Genomic DNA, 18,274 nt, shown 5'->3' on the forward strand with positions numbered 1-18,274 from the left:
TTCCTTTCTTACTTCTTTTCATTCCATCTAATTACCTACCCGTTCTTTCACACATACACGAACATAAACGCACAAGGCACGACCTATGGATATGATGACTAGCAGCTGCTTCCCACAGTTTCTGTGAGGAGACCAGTAGCATGAGGATTGGTCAGTACCTGATCATGCCACCTCCTATCCTCGCAATAGAGAAACTGAGAAGTTCTCGTCTTCCTTACGTCGTTCCCTTGTCCATCTTCAAGGGAAGGGTCTATAAACATCTGAAAAGCTCTTTGTGGCGTTCCTAATATACATTACCATACCTTTCCAACTGAGATGGCTTCATCTGAGGTATTAAAGGTAGCCCGTGCCACACGTCGGCTACCACCAAAAAAAAAAAAAAAAATGTAAACAACAACATACAAACACGCACAGAGAGAGAGAGAGAGAGAGAGAGAGAGAGAGAGAGAGAGAGAGAGAGAGAGAGAGAGAGAGAGAGAGAGAGAGAGCACTACTGACAAAACCCCAACCATGCAAAAACGTAACAATGCCCTCAACTTACACAGCCAGTGGAGGAGGAGCCACGCCTGCTGTCGCTGCGGTACTGCTCCAGGTCCAGTTGGTAGTAGTCCAGGATGGACCTCTTGCTGGGGCTGCTCGGCAGACCACCTCCCTCCTCCAGGCGGTATGGGGACAGGTACTTGCCGGATGAGTTGGCGGCGGCGGAGGACGAGGCAGCCCCGATGAAGCTGGGGCTCTTGGCGAACCTCACCACCATGACGACGCCTCGCTCGATCAGTTACGGGTTCCTTCGGTGACCACGACGCGCGTCGCTCCCTCGAGCGTCTCAAGATTCACTCTACACGTACTGGATATATCTGTCTTTACACCGTCCGGCGGTACTTTATTACAACGAACTTGAGGGGGAGAAGAATTGTTTCAGGTTAGGTTTTCGTTCGGAGGTTGTGGAGGAAAGATTCATGTACGAAGATAGAGGCGATCAATCAAATATATATGTATAAGGCAGCGTGAAGGGGAGACCGTCTTGGCCCTGATAGAGTCATTTAGCTCCCGTTTTTTTTTTCTTTCTTTATTAAAGTAATAATACAGGAGACCATTTCCAGCTTCCCATTCCAGAGGAGACGCATTTTTTTTTTCCTCCTCTATTCCCTGGGATAACAGACGTATAGATAGATAAGATAAATAAATAGATCGATAGATAGATAGGTTGACTGACTGATAGATAGATAAAGGGATAGGTAGATATAGTTGTAACCGGTCAGCTTGCACGGGGATCTATTGCGAGTGAAAAAGTCACCTTTGGTGAGAGTGTGTCATCGTCGACTGGTTACAAGGAACACAATCTCGCCGAGGACCCTCCCACTCCAAAAGGGTCCATTACTTCCCTGCTACTGACTGTGGCGCAGACTTGAAGCTACAGGAGCTGTATTACCGTCTACCTAACCCACACTGATGCCGCAAACCTCCCTAACAACAGACCAACGTACGTCCCACAATGGTCCAAGTTACCCACCTGTCCCACAATGGCCCAACTTAACCACCTGTCCTACAATGGCTCAACTTAACCACCTGTCCCACAATGGCCCAACTTAACCACCTGTCCCACAATGGCCTAACTTAACCACCTGTTGTACAATAGTCTAGCTTAAAACGTCTGTCCTACAAGAATGTAGCTTTGACAAGTTATATCAGAAGCTTCTACGAATGTTATCTGCAGTTATCACAACATAGTACAGCTTGACAACCTCTCCTACAACAGTATAACTTGACAACCTCTCCTACAACAGTATAATTTGACAACCTCTCCTGCAAATTTGACAACCTCTCCTACAAACGTATAACGTGGCAACCTCTCCTACAAACGTATAACTTGACAACCTCTCCTTCAACAACCCAGCTTCACAATCCCTCCAACGACAAACTAGTTTCGCAGCTTCCCAAACAATATAGTTAAGGCTCGTTATCTGCCCTGCAGATGTTTAGCTTTGCAGCCTACCTCACAACAGTCTACCTATCCTACCTACCCCACAACAGAATAGACCCCTGAACTAAAGCAACAACTTTACCTTTACAGTCAGCCCCACAACCACATAACTTTATAAGTTGCCCCGCTAGTCTACCATCGTAACTTACCTTGATAGCATACCACCAAAACTTGCCCCGCTAGTTTACCATCACAACCTACCCTGATAGTCTACCATCATAACTTACCCTGATAGTCTACCAACACAGCTTACCCTGATAGTCTGCCATCACAACTTACCCTGATAGTCTACCAACACAGCTTACCCTGATAGTCTACCATCACAACTTACCCTGATAGTCTACCAACACAACTTGCCCTGATGGTCTACCTTCACAACCCTGCCTGCCCAACTAGTTTACCCTCACAGTCTACCACGCAACGGGTGGGACCAACAATAACGCATGGCTTTCCAGAGAACAACAACAACATGAGCCAACCATCAAGTGTACTCGGTCTGTAGCGGGAAGATATATAAGTATTGTACTCGCTTTTTTTCTGTGAGGTTTATTTCGTCAAGCCGGTTATGTTCCGGTCCACCAGCCGCCTGAGAGAGAGAGAGAGAGAGAGAGAGAGAGAGAGAGAGAGAGAGAGAGAGAGAGACGGAGGTGGGGGTTTGTCATGGTCACCCCGCATAAAATGATATACATATATCCCTTCCATACATGTAACACCTGCAAATATGTTTTACGCATACTGATGAGTACTGAGATGTTTCAGCCCTTGAGCACGACAATGTGACCCTTGAACACGACGATGTGAACCCTTGAACACGACGGTGCTGCTTTGAACACGACAGTGCTGCCCTTGAACACGACGGTGCTGCCCTTGAACACGACGGTGCTGCTTTGAACACGACAGTGCTGCCCTTGAACACGACGGAGCTGCCCTTGAACACGACAGTGTGGCCCTTACGACGGTGCTGCCCTTGAGCACGATGGTGCCGCCCTTGAACACGACAGCGTGGCCCTTGACCACGACGGTGCTGCCCTTGAGCACGATGGTGCTGCCCTTGAACACGACAGCGTGGCCCTTGAGCACGACGGTGTGTCCCTTCGGTCTGATGACCCTAGCCTTTGATTCGACCCCTGACGTCAAGGGCCCGTGTCAAAATACCTAAAGGTTGTACCATCGTGCTCAAGGTCCCGTAACCTCGCGCCCTGGTGTCGTACTTCAGACTCGGAACGCCGTGCTTTAAGAGCTGAAAGGTACAAGTGAGTGATGCCATGTAAAGCAACTTGCGTACCACAGTCCGGCCCTCATTATAACACTCGAGAGAGGGAGTGACCCAGGCTTAATCTGAACGATAACTGACAGCCCGCGTACCACACACACACACACACACACACACACACACACACACAAACACTGGGATTATGACAGCCCGCGTACCACACACACACACACACACACACACACACACACACACACTGGGATTATGACAGCCCGCCTACCACACCCACACACACACACACCCACACACACACACACCCACACACACACAAACTGGGATTATATAACCCGTGTGTACGTACACTCTACTACTACTACTACTACTACTAGTTACTTCCTGAGGCTGGCTAGGTATGATCTGGTTACCACACGTCGCAGGACGATGTGGCAGGTGGACGGCTGTACGGCTGTCCCTGCGCTGTGAGGACAATTCTACGTCTGACTACCAGTACCTGGTCGTGTGGGGACAGTTCTACGTCTGACTACCAGTACCTGGTCGTGTGGGTACAGTTCTACGTCTCACTGCCAGTACCTGGTCGCATAAACCAGACGACAGACTTCCTAAAACTATTGTTTGATGATTCGGTATCAGATAATGGAGTTATAAATTGTCTATGAAGACTTTATGGATTAAACCGATATTCTAAGCAGTTACTTAACAAGCGCTTGCGTCTTGTGTATATTACTTATCAACAGAGCCATGACTGTGCTAATGGGGGCGTCCAACAGGGTTGTGCATGCGCTGATAAGGGCTTCCAACAAAGCTATTCGTGTGCTGATAGACGGGCTTCTAACACAGCTATGTATGTGCAGATGGAGGCTTCCAACAAAGGGATGCATGTGATAATGCGGGTTTCTAACAAAGCAATGCATGTGTTGGGGGTGGCACCCAAAAGAGCAATGGTTGTGCTAACACTAGCCAACCAACGATGTAGCAGCGCAACACGTAATGCAGATGAACAACATTCTACAACAGGGATCACCTCGTCTCAGAAAACACGTCTGGACCATATTTTACAAAAAGGACTTAAACCTTTCCAGATAAATCACCTTATCCTCAACACCAGAGGAGTCCCACCCGCTGATCGGCTCTGTAGCAAAGCAGACCATAAAGACCACCGATCGCGGTGCGCGGACCAGAAGACCATGCAGCACGTAACTACATTATGTAACAACTGACACACAGACACACACACACACACACACACACACAAACCATCACGGTGAGGTGACTGAAGCTTAGCCATCATCAGCAAGGTCCGAGTTTCGTAACTGGTAGCAAGTTAAGCCCAGCAACTGAGACGTTTGTCCCTCAGCCCCCAAGCTTCGTGTCCACCTCCAACACACACACACACACACACACACAACTCACCCACCCGAACGCATCATCAGTCTTCGCCGCGCACCACAGGACCAAAGGCGACAAGCGACAGCAAACACGTTACTCATCGCGTCCCTCACCTCCCTCCGTCCCTCCCTACCAACCTGAGACTCAGCTGAGAGGGACGGGCTAGTTGGAGGTAGTCTCGAGCAGGAGCAACAATGGTCAGGGTGAGAACATAACAGGAGACCTCAACACACACACACACACACACACACACACACACACACACACACACACACACAAGTGAAAAGAAAGGCCTCTCAAGGACACCCCTACACCCCCGATAGGTAACAATAAACACCACGGGACACTTGACCTCCCCTTGCAGGATAACGCTCATTCACGACGGGGATTTCATACCTTTCCTAAACCTTTGAAAAACCTCCATCAAAAAGCTTCCAAAAATAACGAGAGGCTCATCAGACTTGACCTCGTCATCAAAGTGTCATATTAATTTCGACAATGCTGTACACACGACAGGAGTATTTAAGCTGACATATGTATCGGGAGTACAGTGTTAAGTTCCTCGTGACTCGGGGGACAAAAGGACCGAGGTGTGTGAAGCTAAAAGGGAGGCACGATGGTCGCAGTTCTCCTCCATCAACACTACTGAAGGAGGGGCAGACTGACTGACGCACGCTACCGTAGCACTGTCACATCCCTCCAACGACCAGGATGGTACACTGTACCAGACGGATCACTGGCCAGGGAAGTATACTATACCAGACGAATCACTGGCCAGGGCGGTACACTGTACCAGACGAATGGCTGGCCAGAGCGGTACACTGTACCAGATGAATGGCTGGCCAAGGCAGTCCACTGCATTACCCTGGTCCAGACACCGCGACCACCACCTCCCACGTCAGATCGAAGCCGCCACGAGAGATCGTGGAGCTCTCCCACCACAGCCCTGATGCCTCGACCCACGTCTCCATCCCCGAGAGTCTGACAGGGCGAGAAAACTTTGGAGGATCCTGCAAGCAAGTGCTGACCTTGAGGAATCCCACGGAGGGTCTTCAAACGCCGTCGTTCCACGCCACCGACTTCCTCACCCCAGGGAGAGAGAGAGAGAGAGAGAGAGAGAGAGAGAGAGAGAGAGAGAGAGAGAGAGAGAGAGAGAGAGAGAGAGAGAGAGAGAGAGAGAGAGAGAGAGAAAATGAGGTATAAACCCAGAGTGATATTCTCATCTCGTCACCTGTGTCGGTCTGACGCAGTGGCATAACAGGAGAGCCCGGTAGGGGAGCATTGGGGCGGCGGATAGCTCCCTCAGGGTAGCGGCGGATGAGAGATGTGATGATGCAAATGATCAAATTAATCTACATTCCATGTGAGAGAGAGAGAGATTCAGACTCGAGAGAGATTCAGACTCATAACCCGAGGGGTTCAGTTAGGTAAGACAGGTTCGGTTGCTTTTACGACCGTCAAAACAACTCCTCTGGACCTCCAGAAGTTCCGGCGCCACTCGGAGGGTGAGGGGGTACAAAAGCACAGATGAAGAGGAGGACCCGGGCACTGCAGGACTCCTTGACCTAGCCACGTAACCAGTTCCTCCACGCCGCTTCCTGCGACTTCAGACTCTCCTGGAGGCTGCGGTTTCATTTCTCACGATACCATACCCAATTAGTAGTAGAACCTTTCTGAAATCATCATCCCCCTCTCTCCAAATTAAACATCCGACGCCCAAACCTGCGTAGAGCGATTTTGCGTCATGGCGCAACGTCACACTTTTGATCTTACATAACGAGTGACCAACAACATGAGGAAGGGGCCGTGGCCGGCTGGCGTAATTTGGGGTGGGGCAGAGGGTGCGTGGATTGCCGGAGGGCTCCAGAGGCCTTCAAAAATAATGAGGTTCGCCTCCACCCACACACGACAATCATTCCACTCATTCCTCGAGAGTAGAACTTTTAGAAGAGGTCTGGTGGCTGAGAGGACCGGGCGTCCGTTGGCTATGTGCGTAGCGGAAATGTGTGTTGTGTGTGTGTGTGTGTGTGTGTGTGTGTGTGTGTGTGTGTGTGTGTGTGTGTACCATTTGTACTGTAAGGACATGGAGTCCTTACACTCATGGAGCCCCATCATCTCTTGAACGGTCTATATCATCATAAGACATGTATGTTGTCTATATCAACTATGTCCTTATTCACTCGCTTTCCATCAGTCATGTAACATAAAAGTACTTCTATGCGTCTTCTTTTCCCGTTAAGTCCTGTGGTTCCTCTATCCCTACGTCTCCCTAAGAACTATTCACCGTCTACTCAGCTCCCTGAATTCTGGTACCATCATTGTTGCTCTCCTCTGGGCCGTCTGTATTAGCTCTTTGTCCTTTCTACGGTGCGGTAACGAAACTTGAGTAGCATATTCTACTTTTGATCTTATATATGATGCCAAAAGCTTGCGGGATATTTTTTTTATCTAAGAACTTGTATGCGATTCTAATATTTGCCAACAAACAGTTGTCTTCTTATATTATTCTCCTTAAGACGGGACTGTGGCGAAAGACTTGGGACAATATCCATTTCAGGTCTTTCTCACATACAGACTCCTGTATGTAATTTCTGGCTAAATGATATTCATATCAGGGTTGTCCTTCAAAGTGAACCATCCTGATTACATCTGCTGAGGCTGAAGTTCATCAAACATGAATCAAACCAACTTTGGAGTCTGTCAAGGTTACCCTGTAAGCTGATGCAATCTTCCGCGCTTTTCACTTCCCTCATGACCTCTGCATCATCCAAGAAAAAAAACATGCAGAAAGGAACTCCTACCTTCAGGCAAGTCATATACATAACTCAAGAAGAGTTACGGTCCCAGAACATAACTCTGTGGTACTCCGCTGGTCACCTCGAACCATCTGATAAAAGCACCACCGACATGCGTCGCTTGTGCCCTCCTACCGAGATAATCTTCAATCCACTGACAGGAGGAGGTTACCCTTTGTTCCTACCTCGTGATCCAGCTTCTTAATCAATCTCTCATGTGGTACAGAATCAAACGCTTTCTGTTACTCTAGTTACAATCCACAAGTGTTCCCCTTTTGTTTAGGACTGAGTTTACTCTCTCTTGCAGAGCTGTATGAGCTCTGTAACTCACGACCTCCTATCCTTAAAAACCAAGCTGTCTCTCACTCAAGTAATCTCTCCTCTGTAGAAAGTCATCCACTTGCCTTCTCATAATCTTTTCCACGACCTTACGCACCACACTCGTCAGTGAGGTCGGTCTGTAGCTTGGCGCCTGTACCCGGTCTTCTTTCTTATATAAAGGCGCCTCGCCTCCCTCCAGTACCATCTTGAACAGTGGTTTGTCAAGCGTATCAGTGGATATCTTTTAGCACATATGGTGACATTTCATCAGGGCCATAAGCCTTGTATGGATCAAGTCCTTTGCGTAACCTGTCAATGTCTTTTCTAGATATCTCAACGATTTCCAATACCTCCTCCCTGGTGTTGGGACGACACTGTCCTCCACTGTGACAACACCTAAGAAACTGTTATCCACATCTTCACAAAATCTTGCATCGTCCGCTACAATGCTTCCCTCAGAATCCCTGGGGCCTGAGGAGCTGCTCCTGACTGACGATTGGCTCCTGATGAACTTGCGGAAAAAATCTGGGATTTTCAACTGCCTCGTCCACTATATTATTTTCATAGTTTCTCTGTTCCTCCTTTCTTAACCTGATGTACTCATGCCTCGCTCTCGTGTGTGTGTGTGTGTGTGTGTGTGTGTGTGTGTGTGTGTGTGTGTGTGTGTGTGTGTGTGTGTGCGCGCGTAATTACTATTCATGCGTTATGGGGAGAGAGTTTTACACTCGTTTTCCCGTCTCTCAACCCTGTATACATGTGCCATGTTTTTATTCCTATGTATGTATGTATGTATGTATGTTTACTCACATGACTGTGTGTGTGTGTGTGTGTGTGTGTGTGTGTGTGTGTGTGTGTGTGTGTGTAGCCTTCAAACTACAATCGCACAAGAAATCTCTGTCGTGTTTGTTTTGAGCAGCAGCGACCTCGAAAGGTTGATTAAATTCCCACCACCACCACCAACACCGTCACCCGTGCATTGTTGTTGTTCCCTGGGTGGTAACGTGGGACAAGGAGGTCGAGGCCTGTGAACTCTGCTCCATCCGCTCCTCATTATTCCCACTCTCGTCCCTCCTCCTCTTGGACAACCGGGTTCCCAGTCTCTATAACGCAGGTCCAATGCCGCCGAACTTCGTCGATCGACCCACAGAAAGTTCTCACACCATTATTGAAGAGCTGTTTGGGTCTGGCTTGCGGAGCGTTAATCCCGCACACCAAAGGAGACTGACCGGCACAAGTGTTTATGCAAGTACCGGATGAGTCTGGCTGGCTTCGCGCGCTCAAATTTTCACACGGACTGCTGGCCCACAGTTACAAGTGTTATTACGGATGTACATACAATGAGACACGTGAGGTACCCCCGTAAACGTTTTTTCCGTCCCATATGTTTTCAAAGGCGAGGTCACACTGACATTTTAGTACTCTGTCGTGTCACCTTCGGCCTTGATTACTATCTGCTAGACGTCTGGGTATGGGAGTGGCAAGGTTCCTGAATTATTCTAGGTCCATGCTTTGGCTCCACGAAGTCTTGATCTCCTGAATGAAGCGACGCACTGGTCAGGTGTTGCAGGAAGCAAGCTTGACTTACATCTGTTTCCAGCAGTTCTCGATCGGCTTAAGGTCTAGGATGTACACCAGGCCACTAGTGTATTATTTTTCTCCTACTATAACAATGCATCACCGTCCTAGGGTAAATGGCAGAGGGCACTCTCCTACATAAAATGATCACACCCGAGAACCTCATAAATAAGGAAGATCTTCCACTAGCACCTTCATGTACTCCTCTCCGTTCAGTGCTGTGTTTTTAAGTATGAAGTAAGACCCTCCCATACCCAACGCACTGCTGCAGCAACCACAGGTCATCACTCTGTCTGGGTGTCTCGCCGGCTTCGCTGTGACACAAGCCATACCGGCTGGCATCCTCTAGCCTCCTCATCTTCCCCTGCCTCGACTATACACACTTAAAAGGAATGTTGAATGAATCTTTGATAGACGTTTTCTAAAAGTTTATCACGAGCTGGGAGGCTGAAATGCGAGGTTGCTTCAACACCTCTCGTCTTAGCGGGTTATCTATATATCTAGAAGTCTTCCTACGGCGGCCAAGGATAGGTTTTGGTGGTAGGATGACGTTTTCAGGGATAGAACGCCATAGGCCTGCACCAACAATAAACCTTTGCAGTGAATCGCCTTTGAAAATACGAAGGGTGAGGGTGGGGGTGTGTTCATCCCCCCCCCCCCGAAACACTTTACATCAAAGAACACCCCCGTAATCCTCTAATGGCCATTTCATTAAGAATTAACACATCTGTGCGTATCAACGGGAATGTCACGCAAGTTCCCCTTCCACGATGTCTACTTCACAAGGAACAGTGAGTGACCATTGCTCGTAAACGCTATCAAATACACTTTCAGTCGCTTAGAAACATTGACGCTGGGTACATTCTCCGTGGGAGTCAAGGCCACAAAATATAAAGGTTCACAAAACTCTGGCATAATGATGGATTCAAACTATGGTGGGGATCGATAATTCCACGCCGACTGACGAAGGTCACTCGGCTCCGCCAATACCACCCGAGTCCAGCTGGCGAGCGACCATCAAAGAGAGCGAGAGAAAAAAAAAAATAATTCCCTCTAGTCTTATTTCACAAAGGAACAACCAACGCCGGAAGCAAACCCACAAAATACGTACTCAACTGCCTCACACACCACACATTAAACCTGTCTACAGCCAGACTTCCTCATCTGCTGCAGGAGACGTACACGCAACGCAACAATAAACTCTGGCTCGTAAAATCAAGAGGAGTCATAACGTCGTGATTAACAACACCAACAGTATCCAAATCCACAAGAGAACTCTTACGTTCATGTATTGTGTTGTCAGGAGCTTCGTAAACTCCTACATAGCATCCGATACCTTTCCAGTCAGGATTGCTCGTCTTATTTTCTGGCCCCGCTAAGACTTTGATGTGACTGGGCTAGTCTGAATACCTCCCAACATGCACCATATGCTTATCCTCATCACTTCTTTGTTCAAAGCCTCACAATCTTTCTCATACTATCTCATACCTCATCATAAACCTCAAGTTTTCAAAATGGAATTTTTCTCTCCCTCAAAACTCATTACAACACGCATCTTCTTTCCTTTCCTTTCCTCTTAAGGCTTCGCTCCGATGAGGATTTATGTCCCTATTTACAACCTTCAGTCTCTCATCACAACATAGTCCCTGGAACCCCTTTCATCGGGCTTTTGAACCGTCTTCAACAGGGAAATGATAAGATTCCTCTGGAGTGAGACGTTCTATGGCGTGCGTTTGCACTCCAGTGCCACAAACTCGCTAATGGTGGCTATTTCACTCGCGGCCTTACCACAAGCAGGCGAATCCCGGTATTTCAAAAAGGCGGCCAACAAGTCACACACGAAGAACCAGCAGGAAGACCGACCTGACCTGACGGTATGAACGAAGGAACCAGTACAACTACTCCGGTAGTTCAGACGCCCCCCTAGCATGTCACATCACACAAGCTCTCCTTCCTGACGTACGATCAAACCTCAGTCTCCTCCCGCGGCTATTTCTAATCCATCCCCTCTCACCACATGCGTCTCACCATCCACCCGGTGTCTCTCATTTCACCTGGGACGCGGCACAGCGTCCATGCTGCGACCATTTGCCCCAGCAACCAATAATGCAGCCTCCCAGCTCCCCAGTCACACACACACACACACACACACACACACACCAGTATACGATATTTTCACGCGAGATCAAACCCTTTCCTGCAAGATCGACTTTCATGTCACAAATCTTTGCTATTCATATCGTTCCAGGAATTTCATCATGAATGTTTGGATACAGAAGAGAGAGAGAGAGAGAGAGAGAGAGAGAGAGAGAGAGAGAGAGAGAGAGAGAGAGAGAGAGAGAGAGAGAGAAGATTAACATCCACAAAATAACGCGTCAACGCCACTTCCGTCGCCTCCAACGGCATGCCAAAAGAAAGACCAAATTTACGCCACATTCCTTCCCCAGTATTACGTCACTACCCCCACTGCACATATCTAGCGTTACACCATGTATTAATCATAGTTATAACGAAAACCTCACGCTCCCTTCAGCACTATGTATATATTCCAATCCTCCCCACGGTAATGCCCCCAACGCGCGTCGGGTGGACGCGATCACAAGCTATAACAACCCGGAGTGGCGACCAACTCTACCAGAGCACATCATCGTTTCCAGCGACCACTTCTGGCGGGCACGGGGTCTCCCACTCCCGGCTAACACTGTCGGAACAGAGCGATCGCGTGGACAGACCTCCAAATGACTGTGTCTTACGTACAAGTTGGCCAGGAGGTCGCGCTACTGTTCCTGGCTGCTTGCTGCACGTACGGCTGAGAAAAAGCCGGTTGACCCTCCAGTCTACTACATACACAGGGAACGTCAGGCAGTGACTCTCCCTGGATTATGAAACAATCAAACTCCTTCTCAATAACGTTATTATTACTATATAATCAAAGGACCACTTTCTTAGGTGATCCCGACGTTCCTGCAGCTCCAAAGCTGCGCCACAATAAGCAGCTGGGGCAGAATGGGCTTCTTACGATTGAGAATTTCTTTGGCAAGACTACACACCCTGTTTCGTGAACTTTAATTAATACACACACACACACACATACACATTATATATATATATATATATATATATATATATATATATATATATATATATATAGAGAGAGAGAGAGAGAGAGAGAGAGAGAGAGAGAGAGAGAGAGAGAGAGAGATGAATATAGATGAAGTAGAACTGTTAGTCATATTCAATTTTTCTTTATTCTTTCTCGATTCTTCATTTCACGTTGAGCTATTATGATATATATATATATCTATATCTATATCTATATATATATATATATATATATATATATATATATATATATAGTGGTAGAGGATGTGTGGATCAGGTGTTTGCTTTGAAGAATGTATGTGAGAAATACTTAGAAAAGCAAATGGATTTGTATGTAGCATTTATGGATCTGGAGAAGGCATATGATAGAGTTGATAGAGATGCTCTGTGGAAGGTATTAAGAATATATGGCGTGGGAGGCAAGTTGTTAGAAGCAGTGAAAAGTTTTTATCGAGGATGTAAGGCATGTGTACGTGTAGGAAGAGAGGAAAATGATTGGTTCTCAGTAAATGTAGGTTTGCGGCAGGTGTGTGTGATGTCTCCATGGTTGTTTAATTTGTTTATGGATGAGGTTGTTAGGGAGGTGAATGCAAGAGTTCTGGAAAGAGGGGCAAGTATGAAGTCTGTTGGGGATGAGAGCTTGGGAAGTGAGTCAGTTGTTGTTCGCTGATGATACAGCGCTGGTGGCTGATTCATGTGAGAAACGGCAAGAGCTGGTGACTGAGTTTGGTAAAGTGTGTGAAAGAAGAAAGTTAAGAGTAAATGTGAATAAGAGCAAGGTAATTAGGTACAGTAGGGTTGAGGGTCAAGTCAATTGGGAGGTGAGTTTGAATGGAGAAAAACTGGAGGAAGTAAAGTGTTTTAGATATCTGGGAGTGGATCTGGCAGCGGATGGAACCATGGAAGCAGAAGTGGATCATAGGGTGGGGGAGGGGGCGAAAATTCTGGGAGCCTTGAAGAATGTGTGGAAGTCGAGAACATTATCTCGGAAAGCAAAAATGGGTATGTTTGAAGGAATAGTGGTTCCAGCAATGTTGTATGGTTGCGAGGCGTGGGCTATGGATAGAGTTGTGCGCAGGAGGATGGATGTGCTGGAAATGAGATGTTTGAGGACAATGTGTGGTGTGAGGGGGTTTGATCGAGTAAGTAACGTAAAGGTAAGAGAGATGTGTGGAAATAAAAAGAGCGTGGTTGAGAGAGCAGAAGAGGGTGTTTTGAAATGGTTTGGGCACATGGAGAGAATGAGTGAGGAAAGATTGACCAAGAGGATATATGTGTCGGAGGTGGAGGGAACGAGGAGAAGTGGGAGACCAAATTGGAGGTGGAAAGATGGAGTGAAAAAGATTTTGTGTGATCGGGGCCTGAACATGCAGGAGGGTGAAAGGAGGGCAAGGAATAGAGTGAATTGGAGCGATGTGGTATACCGGGGTTGACGTGCTGTCAGTGGATTGGATCAGGGCATATGAAACGTCTGGGGTAAACCATGGAAAGCTGTGTAGGTATGTATATTTGCGTGTGTGGACGTATGTATATACATGTGTATGGGGGTGGCTTGGGCCATTTCTTTCGTCTGTTTCCTTGCGCTACCTCGCAAACGCGGGAGACAGCGGCAAAAAAAAAAAAAAAAAAAAAAAAAAAAAAATATATATATATATATATATATATATATATATATATATATATATATATATATATATATATATATATATACATATATTTCAGGGTACACTTCAGACTTTATGCTTTGAACAGAAACTCATAATGTAGATATTACATGCATACTATCCGTTTTTTATAGGCTTTGATGACGGTATACGTAATCACAGAAACGGAAGCCAATAAAACCAGATATTCGCCCAAGCCCTGGTGGTGATGCCATATCACGACCGTTTCCCAAGCAACAGATCATTACTGATATGTGTAATGTGTGTGTGTGTGTGTGTGTGTGTGTGTGTGTGTGTATGTGTGTGTAAGGGGGAGGGGTGGTGTAATTACCACCTGATGACTATTTGTTGTTTACGAGAAGCGAGTTTTACACGTGTTGCCCCTCTCTTAACCTTCTATATATGTACCATGTCTTTACACACACACACACACACACACACACACACACATACACACACGTCCTTGTCTACGCCAGGAACCCATCCGAGAAGACTGTGGACAAGCTGCCGCGACCAGGAGTCCAGCTTGTGTGGGTTTGATCCCAGGCGACCCATACATGCGTGACGTTTAGTAACGCTAACTACAGAGGGTCATGCGTGCGCGTGTAATCACCTATGTGTACTGTAATGAAAGGGAGTTTTAATCTTGCGGACCCCGTCACTTAAACAACCAATGTGTGTGTGTGTGTGTGTGTGTGTGTGTGTGTGTTTTACCGGACTCCACCTGCCTCAGGTTGCACGGCGAAAGAAAAGTCACCTTGGGCGAGGCCGTGAGGCCTTCAAGCTGACGACACAGAGAGGAGTCACGTCAGGTCTCTACTTGCTTTCGAGAGAGGAGCCCATCATGCCCCTGCTACTGAGCGTAGTGTGGGGTGGAAGCTACAGGAGCCTCAGGAAAATGGGTCTCGGGTTAACATCACGATCCTCTCACAAAGGTCTCCTGTGGTGACAATCGACATAGAAATGAAATATGCAAGTAGCTGGCAGACACTTCGGCGCCTACAGACAATTCGACCACTACCTTAGAGAAGGTTAGTTTTAATGAAGTGTTGGTAAATGTTAGAGCACGAACTGTTAAAATATATATATATATATATATATATATATATATATATATATATATATATATATATATATATATATATAATGTTGATAACCACGAGGCAAATGAAATACGCTGAGACCCAAGCGCACTTTCGTGTATCACTCACATCATCTGAGAGATACAAGATATGATTAATACACGAAAGTGCATTTGGGACTTATTGCGCTTCATTTTCCTCGTAGCTATCAGCAAATGCTTGATCACGGCACCACTGTGACCCACTGCAATATGTATATATATATATATATATATATATATATATATATATATATATATATATATATATATATATATCACTGGAAGAATAATAACAATACAGTATTCAGGTTCTGTCGGACAACCTCTCCTCATGTTCTCTACACAGTTGATGCCTTCACTGCAGTGTTTCCGCTTCACGCTGCACCTACCCCGCCACGCCACGGGCTCCACCACACCTCGTATCGTCACCTCCTCGCCCACCTACTCACTCACTCTGAAGCCGCCACCGTCACCGTGGCAAAACATACACGAACCTAAAAGTGTTCCACGTGTGTTCGGTGCCATGAATAATTACGAGATTCCTTTAAAAGCGTTTATTACGCCCCCGTCTCAAACAAAAGAGTATCGTTTCATAGGTTCAGTTGTCAAGCTGAGGAGGGGTTTATTGAGTGAGGGTGGAGACGGGTATCAAATATTGCAACGCACATCACTCGAAGTGGGAGGAAAGATTACGACTCAAACACACACACACTAATATTGCCTCTTCTCCAGCGCAGGAGTGATGAAGCCGCTCAAACACAGGGGACTCGCGAGCTCTGAACCAACTACAACCATACATTCCGACGCGTCGTCAGTTCCCCGATGCAAGACTCACATGTACAGTCACTGATCCAACACCATCCGAGAACACTGGTCCTCCTCACACGGTGCCACGACCGCTTCCTCCCCTACGATACGTCACGTTAGTTCCCCTCGCACAAGTGACCATCCCGCTGCCGTGCCAAACTAAAACTGGCGGTTCCCTTGGGCGTCTCCGTCCCCCTGCCCCCACACACACACACCCCCACACACCCTCCCTCCCGGGCAGTGCACCCTCGCCAAGCCAACAAGCCAGGGCAGGCCTCCGCCGTCCTAGACACACTGCACCAAATTCTTTGTCACCGCTGCACCATGGGGACGTCCACCCTCACCCCTAAAACACACACAGACACACAGACACACACACACACACTATCAGAATAGTACCGTCTAGTAAAAAAAAAAAAAATAATAACCTCAACGTCACTAGAACCAACAAAGGATGAGAGTGATGCTGACGGTAACAAAAATATATACGAGTCGAGATCTTTCCTGATCACGCCTCCTCTCCCGCTCGGCACGCCCGAGCCACCACCAAGATTCGAACCCACAGTTACGAGTGTATTCAGGACACACGCTCTCCTCACCACCACAGTGAAGCACCAGGATATACACACTGGCCTTGTCTTAGGACACGGGTTCGAGGCCTTGGCTCGACCGCACGTAGTACACGATAATGTTTGTTGATATCTTATCAATATTTGTCAACAGTGTAGTGAGTGAGACAAGCCAGGCTGGGGTGGTGACCTCAGGTGTGATAAGTGGGATAAGCCAGGCTGGGGTGGTGACCTCAGGTGCGATGAGTGGGATAAGCCAGGTGTGGTGACCTCAGGTGTGGTGAGTGGGATAAGCCAGGCTGGGGTGGTGACCTCAGGTGTGGTGAGTGGGATAAGCCAGGCTTGGGTGGTGACCTCAGGTGTGGTGAGTGGGATAAGCCAGGCTTGGGTGGTGACCTCAGGTGTAGTGAGTGGGAGAAGCCAGGCTGGGGTGGTGACCTCAGGTGTGGTGAGTGGGATAAGCCAGGCTGGGGTGGTGACCTCAGGTGTAGTGAGTGGGACAAGCCAAGCTGGCAGCTTCATACCGTCCACGGGTCGTGACCTGCCCAACACCTGCCCTACCTCAGCGTGACTGACCACACTGACACCACCTCATTTCCTCGAGCAGCTAAGACGTGGAATACCCTTCCATCCTGACGTCTCTCTCTCTCGCCCCACTAAACCTTCCTATCCATTTAAGAATCAGGTCTACACAGCCTTGATTAATTCCTGCAAGTCTTTCTTCCCCCTTACTCTTTTTCTCTTCTCCCGAGATGGTCTTAATTCAAGCATGTGTTCCACGTACCATTTCGGCCACGAATAGAAAAAAAAGAGCTGCCGTCGTAAGCTGCCCCTAGCAGCAAGCACCGGCCAAGCCGTACTGCGAGTTCACGTGAGCGTTGGAAACGAAAGAAAAAGACAGACTATGCTAGATTTTTGGACGAGGAAAGTTATGGTTGAACAAGGTTAAATAAAAAAAGATATCAATATTTTCACAATACTGTTATATATATATATATATATATATATATATATATATATATATATATATATATATATATATCAGCAACATCCATTCACTGGGCGAAGTGTTACCATGTGCACCACGTCTGCGGGAAACATCCCGGCTGCGCAATACGGCGGCTGTAAATGCCACAACACTCGTGGTTTGGCTGCTGTTCTGATGTTTACAAAGGACGAGGAGGTTCTCTCTCTCTCTCTCTCTCTCTCTCTCTCTCTCTCTCTCTCTCTCTCTCTCTAGGCCGAATCTATTTAAACTATACTTTCCTCAGTTTCTATACAGATATTTCCTTATATTTACTTTCCCCGTGCGAGTTTAATGAAATATTAGTAGGCTTAACATATACCGTACATTGAAAAGCTGTTACAATGATAAACGATTCAGAAAACCTCCGTGGTGTAGTGGTGACGCATTCAAGGGCTGCCAACGGTCGAGCGCATAGGTTCGAATCTTGGCTGTGGCAGTCGGTCCACAGTCACACAGTCAACCCAGCCGTTAATCCACCGTTAAGGATTGATTGATAAAATGAGTACCTGGCTCAGGCTAGGATATATATATATATATATATATATATATATATATATATATATATATATATATATATATATATATATATATATATATATCTTTCAAACTATTCGCCATTTCCCGCATTAGCGAGGTAGCGTTAAGAACAGAGGACTGGGCCTTTGAGGGAATACCCTCACCTGGCGC

The 18,274-nt window shown here is 47.1% G+C and overlaps 1 protein-coding gene across 9 annotated transcripts in view; it reads right to left on the reverse strand.

Annotated features, from left to right (window-relative positions):
• Positions 1-18,274, reverse strand: part of LOC139750252 (uncharacterized) — a 398,093-nt gene that overhangs the window by 151,266 nt on the left and 228,553 nt on the right. Inside the window, exons 1-2 of one of the 9 annotated variants that reach the window (XM_071664781.1) lie at positions 16,020-16,159; positions 542-896 (exon numbers count right to left, since the gene is read on the reverse strand). The exons of 7 other annotated variants lie outside the window; for them this stretch is intronic. In XM_071664781.1, the coding sequence (XP_071520882.1) occupies positions 542-757 (216 nt within the window). In that variant the 5' untranslated portion in view covers positions 758-896; positions 16,020-16,159. Of the gene's footprint in view, positions 1-541; positions 897-16,019; positions 16,160-18,274 lie in introns of those variants that run through there. One more of the 9 variants, XM_071664782.1, reaches the window with a different exon arrangement.

Source organism: Panulirus ornatus, chromosome 9, assembly GCF_036320965.1.
Source record: "Panulirus ornatus isolate Po-2019 chromosome 9, ASM3632096v1, whole genome shotgun sequence".
Lineage (NCBI taxonomy): Eukaryota > Metazoa > Arthropoda > Malacostraca > Decapoda > Palinuridae > Panulirus > Panulirus ornatus.